Source organism: Drosophila rhopaloa, unplaced genomic scaffold, assembly GCF_018152115.1.
Source record: "Drosophila rhopaloa isolate 14029-0021.01 unplaced genomic scaffold, ASM1815211v1 contig_167, whole genome shotgun sequence".
Lineage (NCBI taxonomy): Eukaryota > Metazoa > Arthropoda > Insecta > Diptera > Drosophilidae > Drosophila > Drosophila rhopaloa.
This window is the reverse complement of record NW_025335047.1, coordinates 9,503,285-9,523,234: the sequence shown is the minus strand read 5'-3', so window position 1 is coordinate 9,523,234 and position 19,950 is coordinate 9,503,285. Positions and strand designations below refer to the sequence as shown.

The window sequence follows — 19,950 nt, the reverse complement described above, 5'->3', positions numbered from 1 at the left end:
TCCGTTCGATTTCGCAAAACCTCAAAATATAACTTTATTCGAAAACCTATGCTTTAATTCGGACATTTTTAAGCTTTACTTTCGAAATTGCAACTATTATTAGCTGTTTTTAGCAGTTAGCTACTTTTCAAAAGGTATAGTAGGCAACACTGTTCATGCAAAATGATTGTGGCGCCTTTTAGTGTGACCAAAACCCCTTTACTTTATATCGACGAATTTAAATTATGTAAATACTAGTCAAGTCAATTTTATTTAAGCGCAAAAATTTAAATTCAATTGCTTATAGCCTTGCATTTTTTCCATTTTTAATTTTAAAATGTTGACTAAACTTAGTCAGCCAAGACCTTTAATAATAACTTAGATTCTTTTCTTTAAACTTATTAAGTTATGCTGCACGATTAAAAAAACCTGTTTGTTGTGTGTTTGTTAAGTGATCAATCATTTATTTATCAGAAATTTCATTTCGTTTATTTGGTTTAAAAATATAATTGCAAAATAAACTATAGTCCCACATAAACGAACGTATATGTGATCTTCTCTTTGTTATACTGGTAATGCACTTGAAGTTCTCGGTTTTAGGTAATGCAGTCCGCACCCATAGAAAATACGCCCCCGTGCGTAATACTATCCCTCCGGCCTAAGCTCCTTGACAACAACAAACATGTGATTATCCTCTTAAATAGCAACAGTTAAACGGTAATTGGTAAATGATAAAAAGGTGTGGCGACTAGACCTTACAAACTATAAAAATGAGAGATAAACAAAAACACAATTAAAATGAAAAGTGGAAAGCCGAAAGGAAATCGAGCGATGTGCCTACAAGGGCACCTGCATGGGCGGCAGCCAGGTGTAGAAGAGAATGTATGCCGCGCTGGAGACGACGTTCGAAGAGTCCAGAGTCGAGACGATCTGATCGTCGAACTTGAACCACTTTCCGTAGTTGGCACTCTTGCAGAAGGCCGTGTAGTGGCCGCCCTCCATGGTGCCATAGTGATTGGAAACGGCGTAGAGCTGATAGGTCTTGGGCGTAACCGCCCGCGATTCCGCCCGGGCTATGTAGGGATTCATTTCTAGATTCTCCAGTGGGAAGCGCAGATAGTTTTGCTTCTTCATGTAAGCACCCGAATTGCTGGGGTCTGCGTAAAACCTAGAAAAGATTAAAAATAATGTAAAGCAAGTTAGAGTAATTAATTATTTAGCTTCACTAACCGCTTCAAATGCACCACCAGTACTGGGGGCAGCTTCGATATATCGAGCTTCTTGATGGCATCCCTTTTAGTTTTACAATTTGGACAGTTCCAGCCGTGTATGCGCTCCCCACTAAAGTACATGTCCATGCACTGGTTCAGCTGGCACACATTCGAGTTGGGCGGCAGCTCCAGGCTGAGATTCGAGAAGCTCTCGTATGTGGCCGACTCCTTGTGGCAGGCGACACACTTGACAGTGCTTTTCATCTGGCCGTAGAATAAATGCAGAATCATACTCTCCTTGGCCTTGGTAAACTCCAACCAAGCCTTCTCCGAAGCACTGATCATTTCGCGCTGACGGGCCACCTGCAGCGTTTGGAGGTCCGAGTGGAGCCAGTCCATCAAGATGGTTAGAAACTCGTGCGAGTCCTGCTGGTCAACGCCGCGAAAGATCTTTTGGTACTGACCTACAACATACTGCAAAGGAAAATATCTTCGTTAGTATAATATAAAGGCTTTTTTCGTCAATCAGAGATGACGGTTTTATATGTAGAGTTATGGATTTTCTATTCCTAGTTACGTACCCTTAAATCCCGACTGGCTACACACTTGTACTGGCCGTTCCATAGCTCCTTTATGAGGGCAGCCACCTCCTCAATCACCTGGCCATTGGTCTTGTTACTTCTGCTGATGTTGTTCTTGTATTTATCTGAGATGCAGTATTCTGTCAACTGAGGCGTATTACTTAGGCACTGCAAGATGCTATTCATATAGCAGGTGTTTCCCAGGTTCTTCAGGCCCGTCAATCCACGACCCTAAAAAATGGCAGAAAGAAATGGAATATAGTACCAATTCGTAGACCTTAATCCTTCCCAAAAGTTACTCTTCGCAACGGGAAGATGGAGCTATAAATGCTATAGGTAGGTGGAGCTGCTGGCAGCGGGAGCTTCACGCCCGCCACACAAATCATTCGCGGAATCCTGTCTGCTGCTGTTTTTGCTCAACAGTATGGCGATTGTACGTTTATTTGGTTTGAACATTCTTTGAGTGCGGACGGCGAGCGACTGAGAGTGGAAGAATATACCCACAAAGCACGGTCATCGTCTGGGCGGTTGTCTTTAAAACGTGACCCATTGGTTATTGATTTGGCTCGTGTGGCGGCTATATTTAGGCGGCCGGTGTGAGTCAACCTCCCCCAAACCATCACTCACCACATTTTGACCCATTACGGGCGAGAAATCACGGACCCGTTGCGATGTTTTCTCGACACTTCTTGGCTGCGGTTTCATCGCCCTATCGAATGCGGGCCTCTCCACCTGGCTGTGTGCAAGTGGCGGATCCTCGTTAGTCCGCTGGAGAAGAGACTCCAGATCGGAAAGATCCTGCAAGTCCTCCAAATTTTCGCTTGGCGATGGAGGACTCGGAGGTTGGGGTGACTTGTAATGCTTTTTCGTCTCGCGGGCGATCGACAGCAGGCGCTCCCTCTCCTGGCGTTCCATCTCATGCTGCTCATCCAACAGCTGACGTTCCCGGATCTTAGACTCGATGTTCCTCGTGGCCTCAACTTCCTTCTGCGAAAGTTGCTGGGTAACATTTTGCTGCTCCTGTATGCGACTTAGTTCCTCACGCAGACGATTATTTTCAACTATCTGTGGGACAATAAACCATTAGTTTTTAGAAAGTTCAACTCTTAAGAAATCTTACATAGTCCCGGGCTTTGCTCTCCAGCTGCAAGATTCTGAAATGTAACTCCTGCCCTTCGTTATCATTCAAGGCATCGCCTTCGGCCGCCTGCCGCTTCCACATCCTAGCGGCCTTCTCCAACTGGTGATCGTTTTGCTCGGCTCGCTGGAGAAACTCCGCCTGATCACGCATAATCTCGGCTATCGGCTTGGCCTGCGTTGGAGGCTTTGCCACTCCCCGATCGTAGGTGCGAGTAGCCGCCGGCTTGTTGGCGCGATTAAAGTCCGGACGAGGCTTGAAGTCCTTTGCACTGATGTCCTCCTTCATGGTGATGTCGTGGATTGAGGGATACTCGATGTCATCAATGGTATCGATGTCATTGTTGTTCTGCTGCGGCGCCTGCACGCTGGGATTGGTGCAGTGGGTGGGGTACATCATAATGAAGTACTCGTAGCCGCCTTCCACGATCTGTATGGGAGCGCGGTACGTCACATCGGGGTCCCACTGCAAGGGAATAGCATAAGTTCAGATTCGTGACTTAAATTCAATTATATTTACGTTCTTCAGGATGTCCAGTAGTGTGGAAATGGCTGTATTCGTCGCCGGTTGGGCATCCTTGGTGTTCCAATCAATAAGGACCACCGAATCCTTGACGGAACGTGAAGCCCACGATGCCTTGCCACTGCTGCTGAGTCGAGCCTGCAGTCTCCCAGCCGACATGCTATATAATATATGTGTATCAAGGAGTTTAGCACATGGTAGAGACTGAAGTAAGGGAACCACTCACCCCAGTGTTATCAGCTCCTCGGGCACATTAAATGCACAGTAGTAGGTGAGGTGGGATATCTCGTAGTCGGCGCTCGAGCGACAGTCCATGACCAGAACCGATTTCTCCTGCATGCGCCGGTACAGCTCCTGACAGGTGATCAGCCCCAGTCGGGCGTAGTCCGTAGGCTGTATTGGCGGCATCTCAATACTTTCTCGACCATTGCTGACCAGTTCGGAACCAATTCGTTCTGCCGGCTGGCGTTGCTCAGCATAACGCTGTCGCAAGGAGTTTATTATCACCTCCAATGAGTCCATAATGCGGCGATTCGACTCGGTGTCGCCTAGCACTTGGCGCACAGTCGTCTTGTGGCTGGCATAATCGGACTTCTTGCGAATCGCGGTCAGCATGTTGAAGTACTTCATGTAGGTGATGTAGGCCAGTTCCTCGTCGCCATCCAGTCTGTGTTCCTCGGCAGCCATGTACAGTTTGCGGGCGGTGTTCAGCAGGCTGCAAAAACAAGTCAGATAAGTTAAATCAGCCGCATCAGCATAAAAGCAGGTGTCCACTTACATTTTCATTCCCTTGTTGCGCAGATCCGGAATAATGGAGAACTTTTCCAAGTCCTCCAGATTTGAGCTCATGTAAAGCTTCTTCAACTTCGCCATGGTTTGCGTTGTTTTATTGGTGTTATGTTGATCTCGGGGCTTGGGTAATCTTCGGTTTTCCTGTTTTCATAGCAAGAATTTGTCAATCTGCGGGCTGGGCTGCAACAATAAAAATCACTTGTTATTGGCAGAAAAAACTTTTAATTCGATACAAAAATTTATCGATTTGTGCTGCCAGAGAAATCAGCTGATCTAGATTGAAAAAAAATAGCTATGGTATTCTGTGGGGTAAAAACATGTGCCGCACTTTCCATGGTTTTTCAAACCAACGCCGTGGCGGTTAGGGTTAACTTGAATATAAAGATATAAATAAATATAAATATATAAAAATTAAAGGAAAATATACAAAAATATGTTATACATAACTTTAAAGTTTTGAAATACATATTTTTAAAACTCCGAAGAATTTAACGGGAAACAAGCTAAATCGACAACACATTATCGCATCTATTGTGAATGGATTTGGTTATTTCTCAGCTGATAACGTTAACATTTGTTGTTTGTTGACTAATTGTAAAATTATAAATGGGCAGGACTTCAAAGGACAAACGAGACATTTTCTACCGACTGGCCAAGGAGCAGGGCTGGCGGGCTCGGAGTGCCTTCAAGCTGCTCCAGGCGGAGGAGACGTTCCACTTGTTGGGAGGTACATACATAAATTCGGTTTCAGCCTCGTGTTTTCATGCCTAATCCCAACTATCCACTGATTACAGGTCTCACCCGTGCAGTAGACTTGTGTGCCGCTCCCGGTAGCTGGTCCCAGGTGCTGGCCAAGCGCATGTACGAGCCACTGCCGCCGGAGGAGCGAGATAAAGTGAAAATCATCGCAGTTGACCTGCAAGGAATGGCTCCTATAGAAGGAGTCACACAGCTTCGGGCGGACATCAGTAAGGAGTCGACGGCGGAGGCTATTATCAAGTTCTTCGGCGGCGAGAAGGCACAGATTGTGGTCAGCGATGGAGCACCCGATTCCACGGGCATGCACGACTTTGACGCCTACGTTCAGGGCGAGCTGCTCCTTTCCGCCCTGAGCATATCCACCTTTATCCTGGAGACGGGCGGTTCTTTTGTGTCTAAGATTTACCGTGCGGACAGGACCAGCCGGCTGTACACCCAGCTCAAGCGCTTCTTTAAGGACGTGTGCGTGTTTAAACCATCAGCTTCGCGGAACTCCAGCATTGAAGCATTTGTAGTGGCTCGCCAGTTTTGTCTGCCCGAGGGACACAAGCCCTGCAACCTAATCACCGAATGGCACGATCATCCCGAATCGTGGGTGTGCAGGAAAAAAGAGAACCCACCCGTTGTGCACGTTCCCTTTGTCGCCTACAAGGGTGATCTGGACTCGGATCGCACATACGACCTGGTATGGCTTAAATATATTTTCTCTCAAAAATCTAATAAACTAAGATCTTTCAGGGCGAGGACTATGTTTACAAGGAGCCTGTACAACAACCTTTGACTGCCGCTTATCAGGATATCCTAAAGAAAACCAGCCAAATCAACATAAAATATGAAGGCATAAGAGTTATGCACGACGAGGAACTGTTTGAGGAATGGTTCAAAGCAGGTGTAGATCAGAATTCTTCTCATGACGCTAATTAAGGGACTGGCAATCGAGAATAAGAGCCTTAAATTATCAAGAAATTGCGAGACAGGAACACAGTTAAATTTTATCTTTGCTGTATATTTAAATAACAAAAACAACTAAACTAATAACTAAAGGTAATTTAACTAACAGAAAATCTTCAGCTTAGTATTTGAACTTAGCATGTGCATTTAGAGTGTTGTTTTCACAGCGACATAATCTTGTCCAGTTGGACCTTTTCGGCATTGGCAGCCGCTTTTTTGCGAGCTCTAGCTCTATTCTTTTGCTCATACTTACATTTGCGCCGGAAATCTTGAGTTTGAGCTTCTGTCCACTTCTTGACTGGGCGCCTTCCAGGAGCTCCGCGCTCCATACCTTTGCTCAGACTTACATTTGCGCCGGAAATCTTGAGTTTGAGCTTCTGTCCACTTCTTGACTGGGCGCCTTCCAGGAGCTCGCGCTGCGGGCTCTGGCTTGGCTATCGCGGCATTTCGACGATGTATAGCCTTTCCGTCGGCCTTTGCTGGAAATGCGCAGGGCAGCAGCTGGAGTTCTGTGTGCAGGCGGCCACAGAGTGTGGGCGAGATTGGAAGGTAACTGCTTTGGGTAAGAAAGATTTGATCACTGGGAGAGGTTTCCGTGAGGAGCTGATGCAGCTGAAAGCTCTGGGCCGGGGCCTCCTTGGTGGCATTGCAGAGTAGGAACTTATCTTTATACTTGGGTGAGTATCGCAGCAGGTATTCGCCACCGGGCACTGTGTCTAGCAGCTTCAGGAACTCGTATAGGTTGGACAGTAGCTGCGGCATGCTAGTGTTGTAGTAGTCGTGCAGTTGTTGCTCTAGCGAGATTAGCGTCAGTTTCTCCTCCATCATGGGCTCAAAGTCCCGCAGTGAGATGCGGGTGCAGTGACCCATCTCCGCCTGCAAGTAGTTTTAGCTGTAGCCAGGCACTGATCAGCTCGTACTTGGACATAATTTCGCAGCCGCAATCCGGCTTGTTCTCCAGCTTTATGAAATGGCATCCAAGTGGCTTCTTGTCCTTGGAATCTCTAACCGCTGGTATGGGTAATGTGCTGAAGACCTGAAACTCCTTGTTTTGTTCGCCTTCGCCCTTACATCTCAGGCTCCAGCTTACTAAGGCGGTGTTGGTGCTGCCATCTACAATGTCAAAAGATTGCTGATCAATTGCTTGGGGCTTGTATTCCATTTGAAGATTGATAGAAGGCATTTTATAAGTAGGCTTTTCTAGGACTTCTTTGACTGATCCATTTGGCCCGAAATCCAGCCACTTTGCTTCTCCAGGCTGGGATACAAATGCCTCATAAGCCCGTTTCAGGACCAAACTATTTGTATGCCAGCCGCAATTGCGGGCGGGAAAGGGAGACTGGAATTCCATGCATTTGTGATTACTATTTGGGGATGCTTTTAGGCTGACAAACATTTCTGTGGGTAGGTCAATATATGATCCGGAGGTTAACAGCATTAAGAGTGAGTCCAAAGGCAGCACGAAAATATTCCCTGCTTCCAGCTCTAGCTCCTTCTCTTCATCTCGCAAAAGTTTGGCTGGCTCATAAGTCTCCCTAATTGAATAGCGTTCCAAGCGTACTCGTAAAGTGCGCAGTGCTTTCTGGCGGACTTCCACCTCCGGCCATAGTCTCACACGGCCCAGTATCCGCTCCAGCTCCACGTGTTCTATGCTGGCGGTCTGGGAATTGAGGCTCTTGCACTGGGACAACTGTGGTAAGCCGGAGAAGGTTACATAGGACTCGTTGGGGTATGCTTTTAGCAGTTTCTTAACGTTAAGCTCATACCACTTCCTGTAGACCGCCACCAGGCTTTTCATGGGAGCATAGATGACTTCCCTGTGACCGTGCTCGTGGTCGTGGATGTGTTTCTGGACACGCTGCTGCTCGTTGCAGCGCTTCTTCTCGGTGGCCTGCCACACCACGAAGTCCTCCTCATCGACGGGTTCACTTCGCTGCCAGGACAGGAGCACTCGCATACAGGCGGCCTGTTGCTTGAGATTCAACTCCGAGTACAGCTCCTGGGGATTGGGAAAACTGTAGCCAGAACCGGGGCCGGAATGGTCGCAATGCGGACTCCCCGGAACCTCCTCCGTGCGAGGGTCCCTCAAGGCTGTGATGCGGCTGAAGGATTTAAAGACATCGGCGGTTTCTCGAAGCTCCTGTCGCAGCACTTCGGGATCCACCTCGTTCAGAAATGTGTAGAGTGCATCGTTCACATTCTCGAAGGATTTGTTGAACACTTTGTACGACGGTTGGTTACGAAAGATTGCGTTTCCCTGGTGCAATGGAGGGTCTTTGTCCATATTGGATCGGGTCGGTTCTTGGAAAAATCCTGTTCTTCAATTATAATAAGTTTACGAAATTTCGTGTTGTTTAAAAGTATTGTTTTGATCTAAAGCGTGTAAGTGCGACCTTATAACGATGTCCAAAAAATACCTTTTGTCTTTAGTCACAAAAGATATATCGCGGGATAATTTTAAAAAATTAAATAGTGAACTTTACTTTTAAGCGATTAGGAATTCCCCTAAAAATGTTGTGTGCCAAGTCTATTTTAATTTATTAAAGTAACTGAACTAAAATTAGTTTGGAGAATTTTGTGTTTCTATGAAATTCTCTTAATTGTCGGTCCAGAAAATTTAGTGAAATCAATGCGAAGAATTGAAGTATCTTCATTCCCTACCAAATATTTGAAATTTTAAAGTGGATATGACCATACACATTAACTTAATAGAAAAATACCTTTTTATGCAGCTGTTTATTTATAGTTTATAACAACACTATACTCATTCACCAGTTTAATTGAATTAAATTCAGACTATTATTGCTGTTTAAGCAACATTAACTTTGAAATTAATGCTAATTGTTTTGTGGCCTTATATCTGATGACTTTTTTGTTTTTAAGAATCAGTTAAATTTTCAAATTTGAACGATAAAGATGTATCTGGGAATAAAACTGCTTTTAATTCTGTTGGTTTTTGGCCCTAATGTCAAATCCTTTAACTATACAACTTGTGACCAGGCGAAGCAACCAAAATTCGTATGCTAATTACACAATGTAATAAAACATTTTCTACATTTTTTAAACAATTGTTAGATGAGCTCCTGTTGTGATGTCCAAAAAAACGACAAGACAATCAAAGCCTGTCGGAAGACCTTGCTGAAAAATAGCTCAACCACTACAAATAATGGGCAGAATCTCAAATCCGATAAAGTGGCCCTGCATGCGGTTAGTTGTAGTATGATATAGTTAAAAATTGAATTATTATAGATTTAAAAAGCTTTAAAATATGTTTCATATATTTGATATAAAAGCTTTACTACCTTATCTTTTTAGTGCATTGCGGAGTGTTACTTTAATACCAATGGCTATTTACTGATCAATGGAAGCGTCAACGTACAAGAATTGCAGAAGAGTTACCAGCAACGCTACAAAAACGATCAGACCATGTCACAACTGATGGTGAAGAGCCTCAATAGCTGTACGGATTATGGTGGGTTTAAAATGAAGATCAATACATTTTTTCTATACATAAAGTGTATATAAAACAGCTCAGAAACGGGCTCAGCAATTTGAATGGATGCACACAAAGGGTGAGTGCAACTACTATCCTGTCACCTTGTTGGCCTGTATTATGGAGCAGGTCTACGTCAACTGCCCGATAACCAAATGGAAAAACTCCAGCGAGTGCGCAGCGATGCGGAAATATTTGATTGCCTGTGACGACGTCGAGAGCAACCGGAAGTAATTTCGATTGTGAAAACCCAAATATAAATCCGAAACACCAGAATAGTGCTAGGGTTTTTCATTTATTCTCCACACACTTGGAAAGTCAATTTTGCTAGTTCCGCCATTCCGCATTCAATCACATCACCAGCCTTGAACGCATCCGAGCCATTGGGCGTTCCGGTGAGGATCAGGTCATTGGGCTCCAATGTCATGTACTTGGACACGTACGATATGATGTCGGGCACTTTGAATATCAAGTCCCCGGTGCATCCCTTTTGCTTGACGACTCCATTGACAGTGAGCCAAAGCGGCAAGTTGTGTGGATCCTTCACTTGGTCGAAGGGTATAAAATTGGAGACAGGAGTGGAGGTGTCGAATCCTTTGCCCAGGGTCCACGGATGACCAGCCGCTCGAGCTGCTCCCTGAAAGAATCGTTAATGATAGTGGGTTACAATTTTTAATGTTAATTCACTTACCAAGTTGCACTGGGCCGTCAGATCCAAAGCCAGGCAGTAACCTGCTACATAACTCATAGCGTCTGCCTTTGAGACATTCTTGCAGGTCTTTCCTATCACCACGCCCAGTTCCACTTCATAAGCCACCTTGGTAAAGACTTTGGGTAACTGGAACGGATATCCAATTTATTTTTAAAAAAAGCACATATCAAAATGGAAGAATCGAAAAAAAATTGTTATCAAATTTAAAATCGGATATCTGGTCCAACATTTGCGTAGTGCAGAAAGTTATCTTTTTATAAGAGGCCAAAGGTGTAAGATAACGTTTCTTTACAACATAACTTTTTTAACATACGACATGGGATTGCCATATTGTGTAGGAAATCTTCCTAAAGTTGTGCAAGCAGAGAGCTATCTTTTTTTAAAAGACCAAGCTCTCCAGTTTCTTGGTTTTTCTATAACTCACGACTATGGGCTGGCCCTCCTGAAGGTACGATGAGGTGGGTTTAAGGAAAACGAGCGGTTCGGTGGGCACCGGAACGTTCCTGGCCTTCACAACGTCCCTGCGGCAGACAAGGATTGGGGGTGTTACCAATTCAGAACCAAGTTTACTAGTAATCTCTAATTTACATGTAGTTGAGAGCGACTCCCACGATCTTCTTGCCTTCGTTCAAGAAGTTGGCGGCATTCTGGTCTCGGCAAGCCATCCTGAGGATTCGGGTCAGTTGTACCACTGCAAATTTTTAAAAAGTATGTTAACTTATCGGCGATTCTGGAGGAAATGATTGAAAATGGAATGAAGCACCGCCTGCGGTCGAATGAAAGTGAGCGTTTAGGCATTGGCAGCCGGACGGCACTTACTTGCGCAATGTTTATTAATTTAAAAGTGGAGGTTATCTGGAGAGGCGCCCCCCGCAGAAAGTTTATCAATTAAATAACAACAGAAAATCAAGAGAGCGATCTTATCGTCAGCTGATGCGCAGGGTTGCCAAGGCTGGCAAACAGTGCTGGGCAGTTGTAGCAATACTTATTCAGTAAGTTTTGGGATTCTAAAAATAAAAGAAATTAATAGCAGTTCATAAATAACAGCCATTACAACTACCTGTTTGAAAAATTAGTGAGGAAAACTCAAAACAATTTTGGAGCTGCGTTTTGTAACACTAGCACTACGGGTGTGCCCGTTTGGCTGAGCCGCAGGTATCGATATCGATAACCCTCCTCTTCAGTCGCTTTGTGGTGGAGTGGAGCATTATTGGGCGGAAGCTCGTGAAAAATAAAATCTTATATTCGTGCAGTGCAGTTGCGCGAACTTAATAAACAAAAAAATACAAAGTGCGAGCCGCCAGGAGCAGCGAAAACAATGACTTGCAAACGAGATTCGCACAATTGGTGTGGTTCTTCGGCGTGTTGAGTTTCCTCTTCGCGTTCGCCGTTTTCGCGCATCACGCCTGCGGTCATACTGACAACGAGACGAGCAAATTGTAATTTTCTTTCGAGCTAAAAAGTATATGAAATTACAAGCAAAAGTGAATTTGCAAACCGTGTAATCGAAAAGTTAGCAAAAAGCCCTACGTGGTGGGATAGTGCGAGTGCAACGGAACACAGTCGAGAGACAGCGGGAGCCAGAGAGAGAGAGAAAAGACGAGCCAGCAAACTCTACAAACACACAAACAACACAATGATGAAAATGGAGACTGACAAAATAATGGACGAAACCAACTCCAATGCACAGGCTGTGAGTTTTTGCTAAGTTACTTGGTTTAAGCGGGATTTCTGCCTAGTTATGTACCCAATTTACATATAACCAAGTACATAATGGCCAAGGTGTCGCCTCCCCATACACACGTACGCACACACGGTCGCGCCACCTTTATATCATATTTGTGTGCGTGTACTAGTGCTTTATTTTCGTATATACTACAGATTTTGCACTCGTGCACTCTATTAAATTCGGACACTGTCGCCTATCCTATAGGCTATAACCTTAAACTTTTGCGGATTCAGAGGCATTAGCCTAATTATTCATCGCCAGCATCATCATCATTTTTTTCATCATCCCCTCAGTCCAATCATCCGTCTCTATATATCCCACAATTTCCGATTTTTGGTGGTCCAAAATCACTTTTCAGATATTTCGTTAATTGGCCTCGAGTTTATTTACACAATTAATAACAAAAACCTCACACAAAGTACACTTTGTTGCGGCCGTGTACATTTCAATCAGTATTTATTTTATTGTAAGGCTATAGTTATGGAGTTAAATGTGATAGGCGGCTTACTGAAGGTCAGTTCCCGCAAACCATTAAGCAATGAGCCCAAAAATTGTTTTTTATTTTTAATTTTTTTTCGCTCGCCAAGCAATAAAGTTTTGCTTGAGTCATCTGGGTTTATTTTGAGGGAATCAAGGTTGAATCTGGTTAACAAAATTCAGAGCTTCTTGGTAATAACTGCAATAAACGGTTTAACTTCCATATTCATCTTTTAACAAAATAACTGAGTAACATAGAATAGGACTTAATTGTATAAATTTTAAAACACAAAATGACTATGTTTTTATGGTGTAGTCTCAGTCAATATATTGCCTTGACTCGTGTCTGAGAGTAGTTACAGAGTCATTGAATTATGGAAGATCTTGTTAATTTCGATTGTAGATTTTGTTGCGAGTACAAACTGTGGCATCCTTCATATTAGCTCAAAGTTACCAGGCAAAGGCAAACAACTAAAGCTCACAAAAAACCATAATATGGCAATTAAAGTAAGGCAACCGTACCGAATACTTATATACAACACATACTACACTCGCACATAGTGTTAATACGCAAGGTTTTCGCATTGCTGGCATTGCAGTTAACTTAATTACTTAAATCACTCACACTCGATTGTCCGATTTGATTATTTTACTCGAATTTGTTTGCTGAGATCTTTAGCATTTAATTGATGACGTTTGATTAATGGGGTTCGTGGCGGTCTCATTGGCCATCAATGGGAATGGCTATATTTAGAATGCGCATAATGAGGATGGAACACCAAATAAACAACGATACAATTATTATTTATAAACTGTTCCGTGTGAATGATCTGCTTCTGCTGCCAGTCGTCGGGTTTATTTTTTTTCAGAAATCCGCTTTGCAAACTCTTTCGCCGTCTAATAAAAACAAAACGAGAAAATTTTGAGTAGAAAGAAACTCGTAGCGGAGTCGAGACTAATTGCCTAATTGTAAGCCCCCAGTTTGGGTCGTCACTTGCCTAAACTAAAGAAAAGTTGCACAACCCGCAGTTACCTACTTTTCCAGTTTTAACGATCGCCCCTTGACATCCAAGCACCGCACATACATTTCATCGCCCCGGCTAACCAAACAAATGCAATCTCATAATTAATTTCCCCATATGTTTCTCCCTCCCATTTTCCCGGTACAGTTCACAACCACTATGCTGTACGACCCGGTGCGCAAGAAAGACTCCTCGCCCACCTACCAAACGGAGCGGGAACTCTGTTTTCAGTACTTCACCCAGTGGAGCGAGTCGGGACAGGTGGACTTTGTGGAGCAGCTGTTGTCCCGCATGTGCCACTATCAGCACGGACAGATCAATGCCTATCTCAAGCCGATGCTCCAGCGGGATTTTATCACATTGCTACCAAGTGAGTGCCGATATCTATAACATTGTATTCTCTGAAAATATAGTGAGCATATCACGGGTCTGGTTCTTAAATAACGTCTTCTAATGAATTTTTGTTGAGATGGATCGGTTTTTCCTAGTTCTTATCTATTATTCGAGAATTACCACGGAGTAGATATTAGTCTGAAGATCATTGAACGGAGCGTCAGACAAGTTCGAAGTACTGAACTTAACGGATTGAATCGACATCTACCTAGTGTTTTATTCCATATATATTTCCTAATACAGACGAAGTTCTTGTTCTGTTGTTTATAGCATCATATAAACGATTTATAGAATATCAGTTACACAAATAATGTAATTAATACAGTTCAATAAGTAATCAGATGTAATTATTTAAGATGAAAAAGCTTTTCACTGTTGAGAAGAGCTTTTACAACCTATTTATAACTCTTAGAGCTTAAATATTACCCAACAAAAGGTTAAAGGTTAAGTTTGGCTAATTAATTAATTAAAACGTAATCAAATAAAATACCATGCATACGTCACTTACGAAGGGGGAGTCTGACACACAGGCGTTATCAACACGGCTCTTCGTATGAGAGGTCAGTACTCCCAGATGGTCAAGAGACCAACTGGCAACCGCTGATAAGAAAGCGATAGCAGCCGCCAGGGTAGAAATCCCACGGTAACAAAGTGCCAAACCTTGAATCTCTTTTTTCCCAAAATAGTGGCTTAGAACAGCTTCACTACAATCAAAATCTTAACTATAGCTCACAGAAGCCAAGTTTAATCCCTCGACACGCAATAGCTAAAACAATAACAAACGGCAGGTACAAAGTTGAACAACATGAAAGGTAAATCCCGCTCAGAACCCAGTGCGATTCGTTCCGCGTCCCCCGATTTAGACCCTTTCACCTCCGGATTGTTGCCGGGCATGTTTTCAGCGAGAGGAGCCAGTGGGTGGGCCAGGTGCTTTTGGTTGTTGGCTGTTGACTGAAAGGTCGTTGCTTCCATTAAACGCGCTTTACCGGAACAAAAACAGAACGAAAGCCGGAGCGAACCTTGTATATTATTCATAAAAAATGTGAATCGATTTTGCCATCGATTGTCGGCTAACAGATGTTAACTAATAGCGAAACTATTGGCCAAGTTATGGGTGTTATTGGATATTATAGGTATTGATAAACTGGTTTACAATGAATCGAATTATGTGAGTAAGCGAGCACATCGTTTATCAATGCATTGTTACGTGCGCATATCTATGACTCAAATAGTCAACACAACCTGTGCGTGCAACTCTAGCCTTTGCAAGGGCATTCATTTACAGAATTTGCATTTATTTATATTTATTTTGCTTCCCCTTTTGGTTCGTTGGTTGAGTCTTTTTACGTTCGTTTTTAGCTAAAAATGTTGCATCCTATTAAGCGGGGGTTTGATTGCCAGCTGAACTGTAATCGGCTGTTTATATTTGTATGTACATACCTATATTATAATTGTCTTCGCGGAAACTTCGCTTCAATTTGTAAGCTTTTCTTTCCTTGAACTACCAGTCTGGAATAAGTTCTTTGAGGAAGTCGTCGGATGTTTCCGTTGGCTTAATCCCCGGCAATGTCCTCCTTGTTCATGCTTGTTGATGGCTTGGTTGTCAGCTATGCCTATTTGGCTTCTTTTTCTAGACAGCTCCTGAGATTGCATCATTTTAATACGTTATTTTAGGTAATATGGGTTTACTTATTAGTTATGCATACTTATCTAAGAGGTAACAATATAAACATACTTGATATTAACATTTAAAAAAATCAAACATGTTTTGCAATTTCCTGCTATCCACCTTGTAAACTGTCCTTGTTTAATTTTTCTTCATTTTGAAGCGATTCGTCGGCATCACTGATTGTTCTAGGAAAGAAAAAGAGTTGAAAGTAGGCAACGTTGTCTCCTCCATTTACATTGTAATGCACTTCAAAGGCAGCTAACCGGGGGGACAGTCAGGCCGACACAACGACCGACCGACGGAGGGACGGATTCACAGACGGATAGACACTCTTAAGACCGTTAGTCGCCGGCGACGGCAAACAACTTGAGCCAAATCGTTGCCGCCCGCCAAACAGCCTGCCATTGCGAGTTATGCACATTTTTAATTGTGTTTGGCAAATGCTGCGAACAGCGAGGAGGGAGTGGAAGGCAGTGAATACTCGCATGCACTTCAGACTATGACTTGGCCCATTCAGTCGGGTTGTCAATGCAGATGGAGATGTGCCTGTGGATGTGGATGTGGCCACCCCCATCACCACCTCACCCTTTGAAGGCACCCTACCACTCCTTTTCATGACACATGTAAATATGTCGGTCTATTGGTTGCGCCTCCTCCACTGCCACTCCCACTTACTGGGCTAAGTGCATTTTAATGCCGTTAGGTGCATCATTTTCCCTCGTGTTGTTGTTCGTCTCCCAGTTAAAGTCTGTTGATGTGGTTGGATTGCATGGGATTTGATTGGGTTGGGTTGGAATGGCTTTGGTGTCTGACAAGAGCAGTAGCTGCTACGGTTGCTCCACCTCATATCTGATGGAAAATTTGAAATGTGTCATACAAAAGATAACTGGGTGCCAACTATAAATAGCTGTTTTAGTCATAAACTCGTCTGGAGAGATGGCCTTTCAAAACTAATTTAGGCGAATAGCTTAAGTTGTACTTAACCAAAAACTAATATGGTTTACCATAGACCCTATCTCTTCATATACGAATCAAAATATAATTTAATTTAATAAGAATTATACTAATTATATGATATCATTTCCTACCATCTGCAGTCAAGGGCCTGGATCACATTGCAGAGAACATTTTATCGTACTTGGATGCCGAATCGCTCAAATCGGCCGAGCTGGTCTGCAAGGAATGGCTGCGCGTCATCTCCGAGGGCATGCTCTGGAAGAAGCTCATCGAACGCAAGGTGCGCACAGATTCCTTGTGGCGCGGATTGGCCGAGCGGCGCAATTGGATGCAGTACCTCTTTAAGCCAAGACCGGGCCAAACCCAGCGGCCACACTCATTCCATCGCGAGTTGTTCCCCAAAATAATGAATGTGAGTTTTCTTTGGATTGGGCTGACTGCAATCAGTCAATATAATTTTATTTTGTATGGTTTCAGGACATTGACAGCATAGAAAATAACTGGCGGACTGGTCGCCACATGTTGCGTCGCATTAATTGTCGGTCCGAAAATTCAAAGGGTGTCTATTGCCTGCAGTACGATGATGGCAAGATTGTTTCCGGGCTAAGGGACAACACCATCAAGATCTGGGATCGCACGGATCTGCAGTGCGTTAAGGTAGGTAGCAGTCACATTAATTAATAGAGACCTAATCACATACTTACATACGACGTTATCATTAATTTACAGACCCTCATTGGCCACACTGGATCGGTGCTGTGCCTCCAGTACGACGACAAGGTGATCATCAGTGGCTCTAGCGATTCCACAGTCCGCGTGTGGGATGTCAATACCGGCGAAATGGTCAACACCCTCATCCACCACTGCGAGGCGGTGCTGCACTTGCGCTTTAACAACGGCATGATGGTGACCTGCTCCAAGGATCGCTCCATCGCCGTCTGGGACATGACCTCGCCCAGCGAAATTACGCTGCGACGCGTCCTTGTCGGCCACCGCGCTGCCGTCAATGTGGTAGACTTCGATGAAAAGTACATAGTGTCCGCCAGCGGTGATCGCACCATCAAGGTCTGGTCTACATCGAGCTGTGAATTCGTGCGCACCTTAAATGGCCACAAACGTGGCATTGCCTGCCTGCAGTACAGAGATCGCCTGGTGGTCAGCGGCAGCTCAGATAATTCCATAAGGTGAGGCGTGTTATTTTAACCCAGTTCCCAGATGAGTGATTAATGAAATGTGATAAGCAATTGGTAAATGTTGTGATTAGTTACAGCATTTAAAACCGATTGCCGAAGCCACCGAATAGATTCGATTTGAAGTTTGTTTCTTTATTTTAAACTAGTTATATGTTTGCTCCTATACTCAGCTACAGAATAGATTATAAATGGTTAAAAAATATTAATTTAAATAATTTTTATCGGATGTTCTCAATCTGTATTAACTTAAGATTATTATTTAATTTAATTTCAGACTTTGGGACATTGAGTGCGGTGCATGTTTACGTGTCCTGGAGGGTCATGAAGAATTGGTTCGCTGCATCCGTTTCGACACGAAACGAATCGTCAGCGGCGCCTACGATGGCAAGATAAAGGTCTGGGATTTGGTGGCCGCCTTGGATCCAAGAGCAGCCTCCAATACTCTTTGTCTGAATACACTTGTGGTGAGTCACCTACGACGTCATTTCCGCTGTTGTCTAACGTTTGTGGTAAACTCTTTTTAGGAACATACTGGTCGCGTCTTTCGTTTGCAATTCGATGAGTTCCAAATTGTGAGCAGCTCGCATGATGATACAATTTTGATTTGGGACTTTCTAAATTTTACACCCAATGAGAACAAGACCGGACGCACACCGTCACGTAAGAGAAGCAACTTTCACCTCATTGATCTCTTGAATTATGCATAACGGTTTCGTTTTGTTTTCTGATTTTTCTTTGCAACTTTTGCTGTTGCTATAGCGGCCTTGATGGAACATTAACATTTTGTGCAACGGCAGCTGCGTGAGTTACATCTACAATCCTCGAGCGAAGAAGAGGAGGATGACGAGGACGATGGCGAGTTTTACGATGAGGATTCTAGAGATGATGCTGGGGCGTTTATGGGGGGATATGTTAGGCATCGGAATGCTGCTGGTTCGGACTCTGTCACCGGTTCCGGTTCCGGGTCGGATCCAGAATCGGATGATCTGGATTGTGAAGTAGATGTTGAGAATGTTAATGATTATGATGAATGAAGAGTGAATAGTTTTTAGCCAGCAAAAACATACAGCATTGCGACTCGTCTATTAAAAAAACTATGTTGAACCCAAGATACAGCGATCTCTGAGCGTCTATTTTACAATCGCACACAACACTACACTACAAAACACATCCACACACACACGCCTACACGAAACACACGCATAATATGAATTAAATGAAGTTATAAAGCAAACAAAAACAATAAATGCAAAAGGAGTATACAAAATATATAAATATTTTCGCAAAACTGGCTGTCATGTACGAATGAAAATGAAACAAAATCAGAAAAAGAAACTATGTATTAGTTAATTAGGCGCTGTAATACTAATCGAGGGTCAGTCTTTGAATCGCGCCTTGAATTGATGAATCGCTCGGGCGTTACTTTAAGTGTTTCTTTAGCTCAAATACACAAGTGTCGCGTTTATGCAGCTGCCGTCTTAAGGAAAATTGAAACTGTCAAATGGCTTGGAATATTTTCGGAGGAGGAATCTAAAAAACGGCCAGGAAAATCAGTCTTTAGCATAAATATTAGTTAGAGTCGCTTCATTGAAATTGGCAAAGTATCATTTCGGTTCGCCGCATTGCACATTTGTAACCTACTTTATATGCCTATTGCCTAATGTTTGTGTTAATTGTAAAGTTAAATTTAAGCCTAGTATTTAATTGGCAACTGTAATTTAAGTTATCCAAATACAAATAATTTAAATTAAAAGTTACTTGTGTAAAGAACGACAATTGGTAGTTACAAATCTTTTGAGTAAAGATAAATACAAAATTAATCCATTGTACTGCAATATATAACCTATTCTTTGATTGATCAATGATAACTATAATCTAGATTTTAGATATAGGTGTATGTAGAAAATAGCAAATTTCCAGGAAGTTTCATCAATATATTTATATGTATACAGTTCGTTGATTGTGATCAATGGATATTTTACTATATGTATTGCTATTTGTAAGTTAAGTTCCAATGCTATACTTGATCTGGATCACGATCGCCGCTTCCGCGTTAACTAATGTATGTACATAACGTTTTACTTTAACAAAAAGTTGATGAAATATGAACACATACTCCGGAATATGTAAAACTGTTAGTGGAAAGATTGCAGCTTGTTAAACGATGGCCGAGCAACTGCTATTGCGCGAAAGGGCTTAGTATAGGTAACAGATAACTAGAAATAATAATAAATTGTGTATAAATGCTAAGTCGTTGCTTTTTAATTCATTTGGAGGGTTTTTCCAGTGGGTTTTCCGTGGATAAACACTTGAGTTGTTTAATGTCTGGTATACATTTTTCTCAATATTGATCTATTTACAAAAAAAATTTA

General features: G+C 43.0%; 6 protein-coding genes across 9 annotated transcripts; 3 read left to right on the top strand and 3 right to left on the bottom strand.

Annotated features, from left to right (window-relative positions):
- Nucleotides 1–422: 422 nt before the first annotated feature.
- LOC108038518 (ubiquitin carboxyl-terminal hydrolase 8) lies at nucleotides 423–4,453 on the bottom strand. 2 transcript variants are annotated; one of them, XM_017115343.2, is made up of 8 exons: nucleotides 4,210–4,453; nucleotides 3,658–4,146; nucleotides 3,429–3,591; nucleotides 2,892–3,374; nucleotides 2,399–2,836; nucleotides 1,772–2,002; nucleotides 1,210–1,664; nucleotides 423–1,147 (listed from the first exon to the last, which is right to left on the bottom strand). In XM_017115343.2, exons 1-8 carry the CDS (start codon nucleotides 4,302–4,304, stop codon nucleotides 817–819), a joined length of 2,685 nt encoding a protein of 894 aa, XP_016970832.2. In that variant the 5' UTR covers nucleotides 4,305–4,453; the 3' UTR covers nucleotides 423–816. The 2 variants fall into 2 exon arrangements, with proteins under 2 accessions (XP_016970832.2, XP_016970833.1); XM_017115344.2 differs by lacking the exons at nucleotides 2,399–2,836; nucleotides 2,892–3,374; nucleotides 3,429–3,591; nucleotides 3,658–4,146; nucleotides 4,210–4,453 and adding an exon at nucleotides 2,071–2,314.
- Nucleotides 4,454–4,745: 292 nt separating this feature from the next.
- On the top strand, nucleotides 4,746–6,046 carry LOC108038523 (putative tRNA (cytidine(32)/guanosine(34)-2'-O)-methyltransferase 2). The gene is made up of 3 exons (XM_017115351.2): nucleotides 4,746–4,950; nucleotides 5,018–5,667; nucleotides 5,721–6,046. Exons 1-3 carry the CDS (start codon nucleotides 4,830–4,832, stop codon nucleotides 5,904–5,906), a joined length of 957 nt encoding a protein of 318 aa, XP_016970840.1. The 5' UTR covers nucleotides 4,746–4,829; the 3' UTR covers nucleotides 5,907–6,046.
- Nucleotides 6,047–6,094: 48 nt separating this feature from the next.
- Nucleotides 6,095–8,334, bottom strand: LOC108038522 (little elongation complex subunit 2). The gene is given in 3 exon segments (XM_044458410.1): nucleotides 6,095–6,256; nucleotides 6,327–6,815; nucleotides 6,817–8,334. Coding segments are annotated over 3 exon segments (2,052 nt in total). The 5' UTR covers nucleotides 8,218–8,334.
- A 515-nt stretch (nucleotides 8,335–8,849) lies between these two features.
- Nucleotides 8,850–9,708, top strand: LOC108038501. The gene is made up of 4 exons (XM_017115317.2): nucleotides 8,850–8,951; nucleotides 9,009–9,140; nucleotides 9,249–9,405; nucleotides 9,464–9,708. The coding sequence occupies exons 1-4, from the start codon at nucleotides 8,850–8,852 to the stop codon at nucleotides 9,658–9,660; spliced, it is 588 nt and encodes a 195-aa protein (XP_016970806.2). The 3' UTR covers nucleotides 9,661–9,708.
- Nucleotides 9,703–11,100, bottom strand: LOC108038512 (acylpyruvase FAHD1, mitochondrial). Of its 2 annotated transcripts, XM_017115334.1 has the most exons (5): nucleotides 10,958–11,100; nucleotides 10,727–10,829; nucleotides 10,563–10,659; nucleotides 10,118–10,264; nucleotides 9,703–10,063 (listed from the first exon to the last, which is right to left on the bottom strand). In XM_017115334.1, coding segments are annotated over exons 1-5 (690 nt in total). In that variant the 5' UTR covers nucleotides 10,959–11,100; the 3' UTR covers nucleotides 9,703–9,721. The 2 variants fall into 2 exon arrangements, with proteins under 2 accessions (XP_016970823.1, XP_016970824.1); XM_017115335.1 differs by lacking the exon at nucleotides 10,958–11,100 and having other exon boundaries at nucleotides 10,727–10,931.
- A 209-nt stretch (nucleotides 11,101–11,309) lies between these two features.
- On the top strand, nucleotides 11,310–19,828 carry LOC108038511 (beta-TrCP). 2 transcript variants are annotated; one of them, XM_017115332.2, is made up of 8 exons: nucleotides 11,310–11,831; nucleotides 13,514–13,736; nucleotides 16,526–16,797; nucleotides 16,863–17,042; nucleotides 17,115–17,569; nucleotides 17,853–18,039; nucleotides 18,103–18,238; nucleotides 18,338–19,828. In XM_017115332.2, exons 1-8 carry the CDS (start codon nucleotides 11,775–11,777, stop codon nucleotides 18,355–18,357), a joined length of 1,530 nt encoding a protein of 509 aa, XP_016970821.1. In that variant the 5' UTR covers nucleotides 11,310–11,774; the 3' UTR covers nucleotides 18,358–19,828. The 2 variants fall into 2 exon arrangements, with proteins under 2 accessions (XP_016970821.1, XP_016970820.1); XM_017115331.2 differs by having other exon boundaries at nucleotides 11,313–11,831; nucleotides 17,853–18,042.
- The last annotated feature ends 122 nt before the right edge of the window (nucleotides 19,829–19,950 follow it).

Coding starts and splice junctions, on each gene's coding strand:
- LOC108038518 (XM_017115343.2), bottom strand. CDS start 4,304: ATGGCGAAGTTGAAGAAGCTTTACATGAGCTCAAATCTGGAGGACTTG. Junction 3,592..3,657: donor GAGGAGCTGATAACACTGGG/GTGAGTGGTTCC, acceptor TATATTATATAG/CATGTCGGCTGGGAGACTGC. Junction 1,665..1,771: donor TAGCCAGTCGGGATTTAAGG/GTACGTAACTAG, acceptor TTTCCTTTGCAG/TATGTTGTAGGTCAGTACCA.
- LOC108038523 (XM_017115351.2), top strand. CDS start 4,830: ATGGGCAGGACTTCAAAGGACAAACGAGACATTTTCTACCGACTGGCC. Junction 4,951..5,017: donor GACGTTCCACTTGTTGGGAG/GTACATACATAA, acceptor CACTGATTACAG/GTCTCACCCGTGCAGTAGAC. Junction 5,668..5,720: donor CGGATCGCACATACGACCTG/GTATGGCTTAAA, acceptor AAGATCTTTCAG/GGCGAGGACTATGTTTACAA.
- LOC108038501 (XM_017115317.2), top strand. CDS start 8,850: ATGTATCTGGGAATAAAACTGCTTTTAATTCTGTTGGTTTTTGGCCCT. Junction 8,952..9,008: donor AGGCGAAGCAACCAAAATTC/GTATGCTAATTA, acceptor AACAATTGTTAG/ATGAGCTCCTGTTGTGATGT. Junction 9,406..9,463: donor CAATAGCTGTACGGATTATG/GTGGGTTTAAAA, acceptor TATATAAAACAG/CTCAGAAACGGGCTCAGCAA.
- LOC108038512 (XM_017115334.1), bottom strand. Junction 10,265..10,562: donor AGGAGGGCCAGCCCATAGTC/GTGAGTTATAGA, acceptor TATCCGTTCCAG/TTACCCAAAGTCTTTACCAA. Junction 10,064..10,117: donor TGACGGCCCAGTGCAACTTG/GTAAGTGAATTA, acceptor CGATTCTTTCAG/GGAGCAGCTCGAGCGGCTGG.
- LOC108038511 (XM_017115331.2), top strand. CDS start 11,775: ATGATGAAAATGGAGACTGACAAAATAATGGACGAAACCAACTCCAAT. Junction 17,043..17,114: donor CGGATCTGCAGTGCGTTAAG/GTAGGTAGCAGT, acceptor ATTAATTTACAG/ACCCTCATTGGCCACACTGG. Junction 18,239..18,337: donor GACCGGACGCACACCGTCAC/GTAAGAGAAGCA, acceptor CTGTTGCTATAG/CGGCCTTGATGGAACATTAA.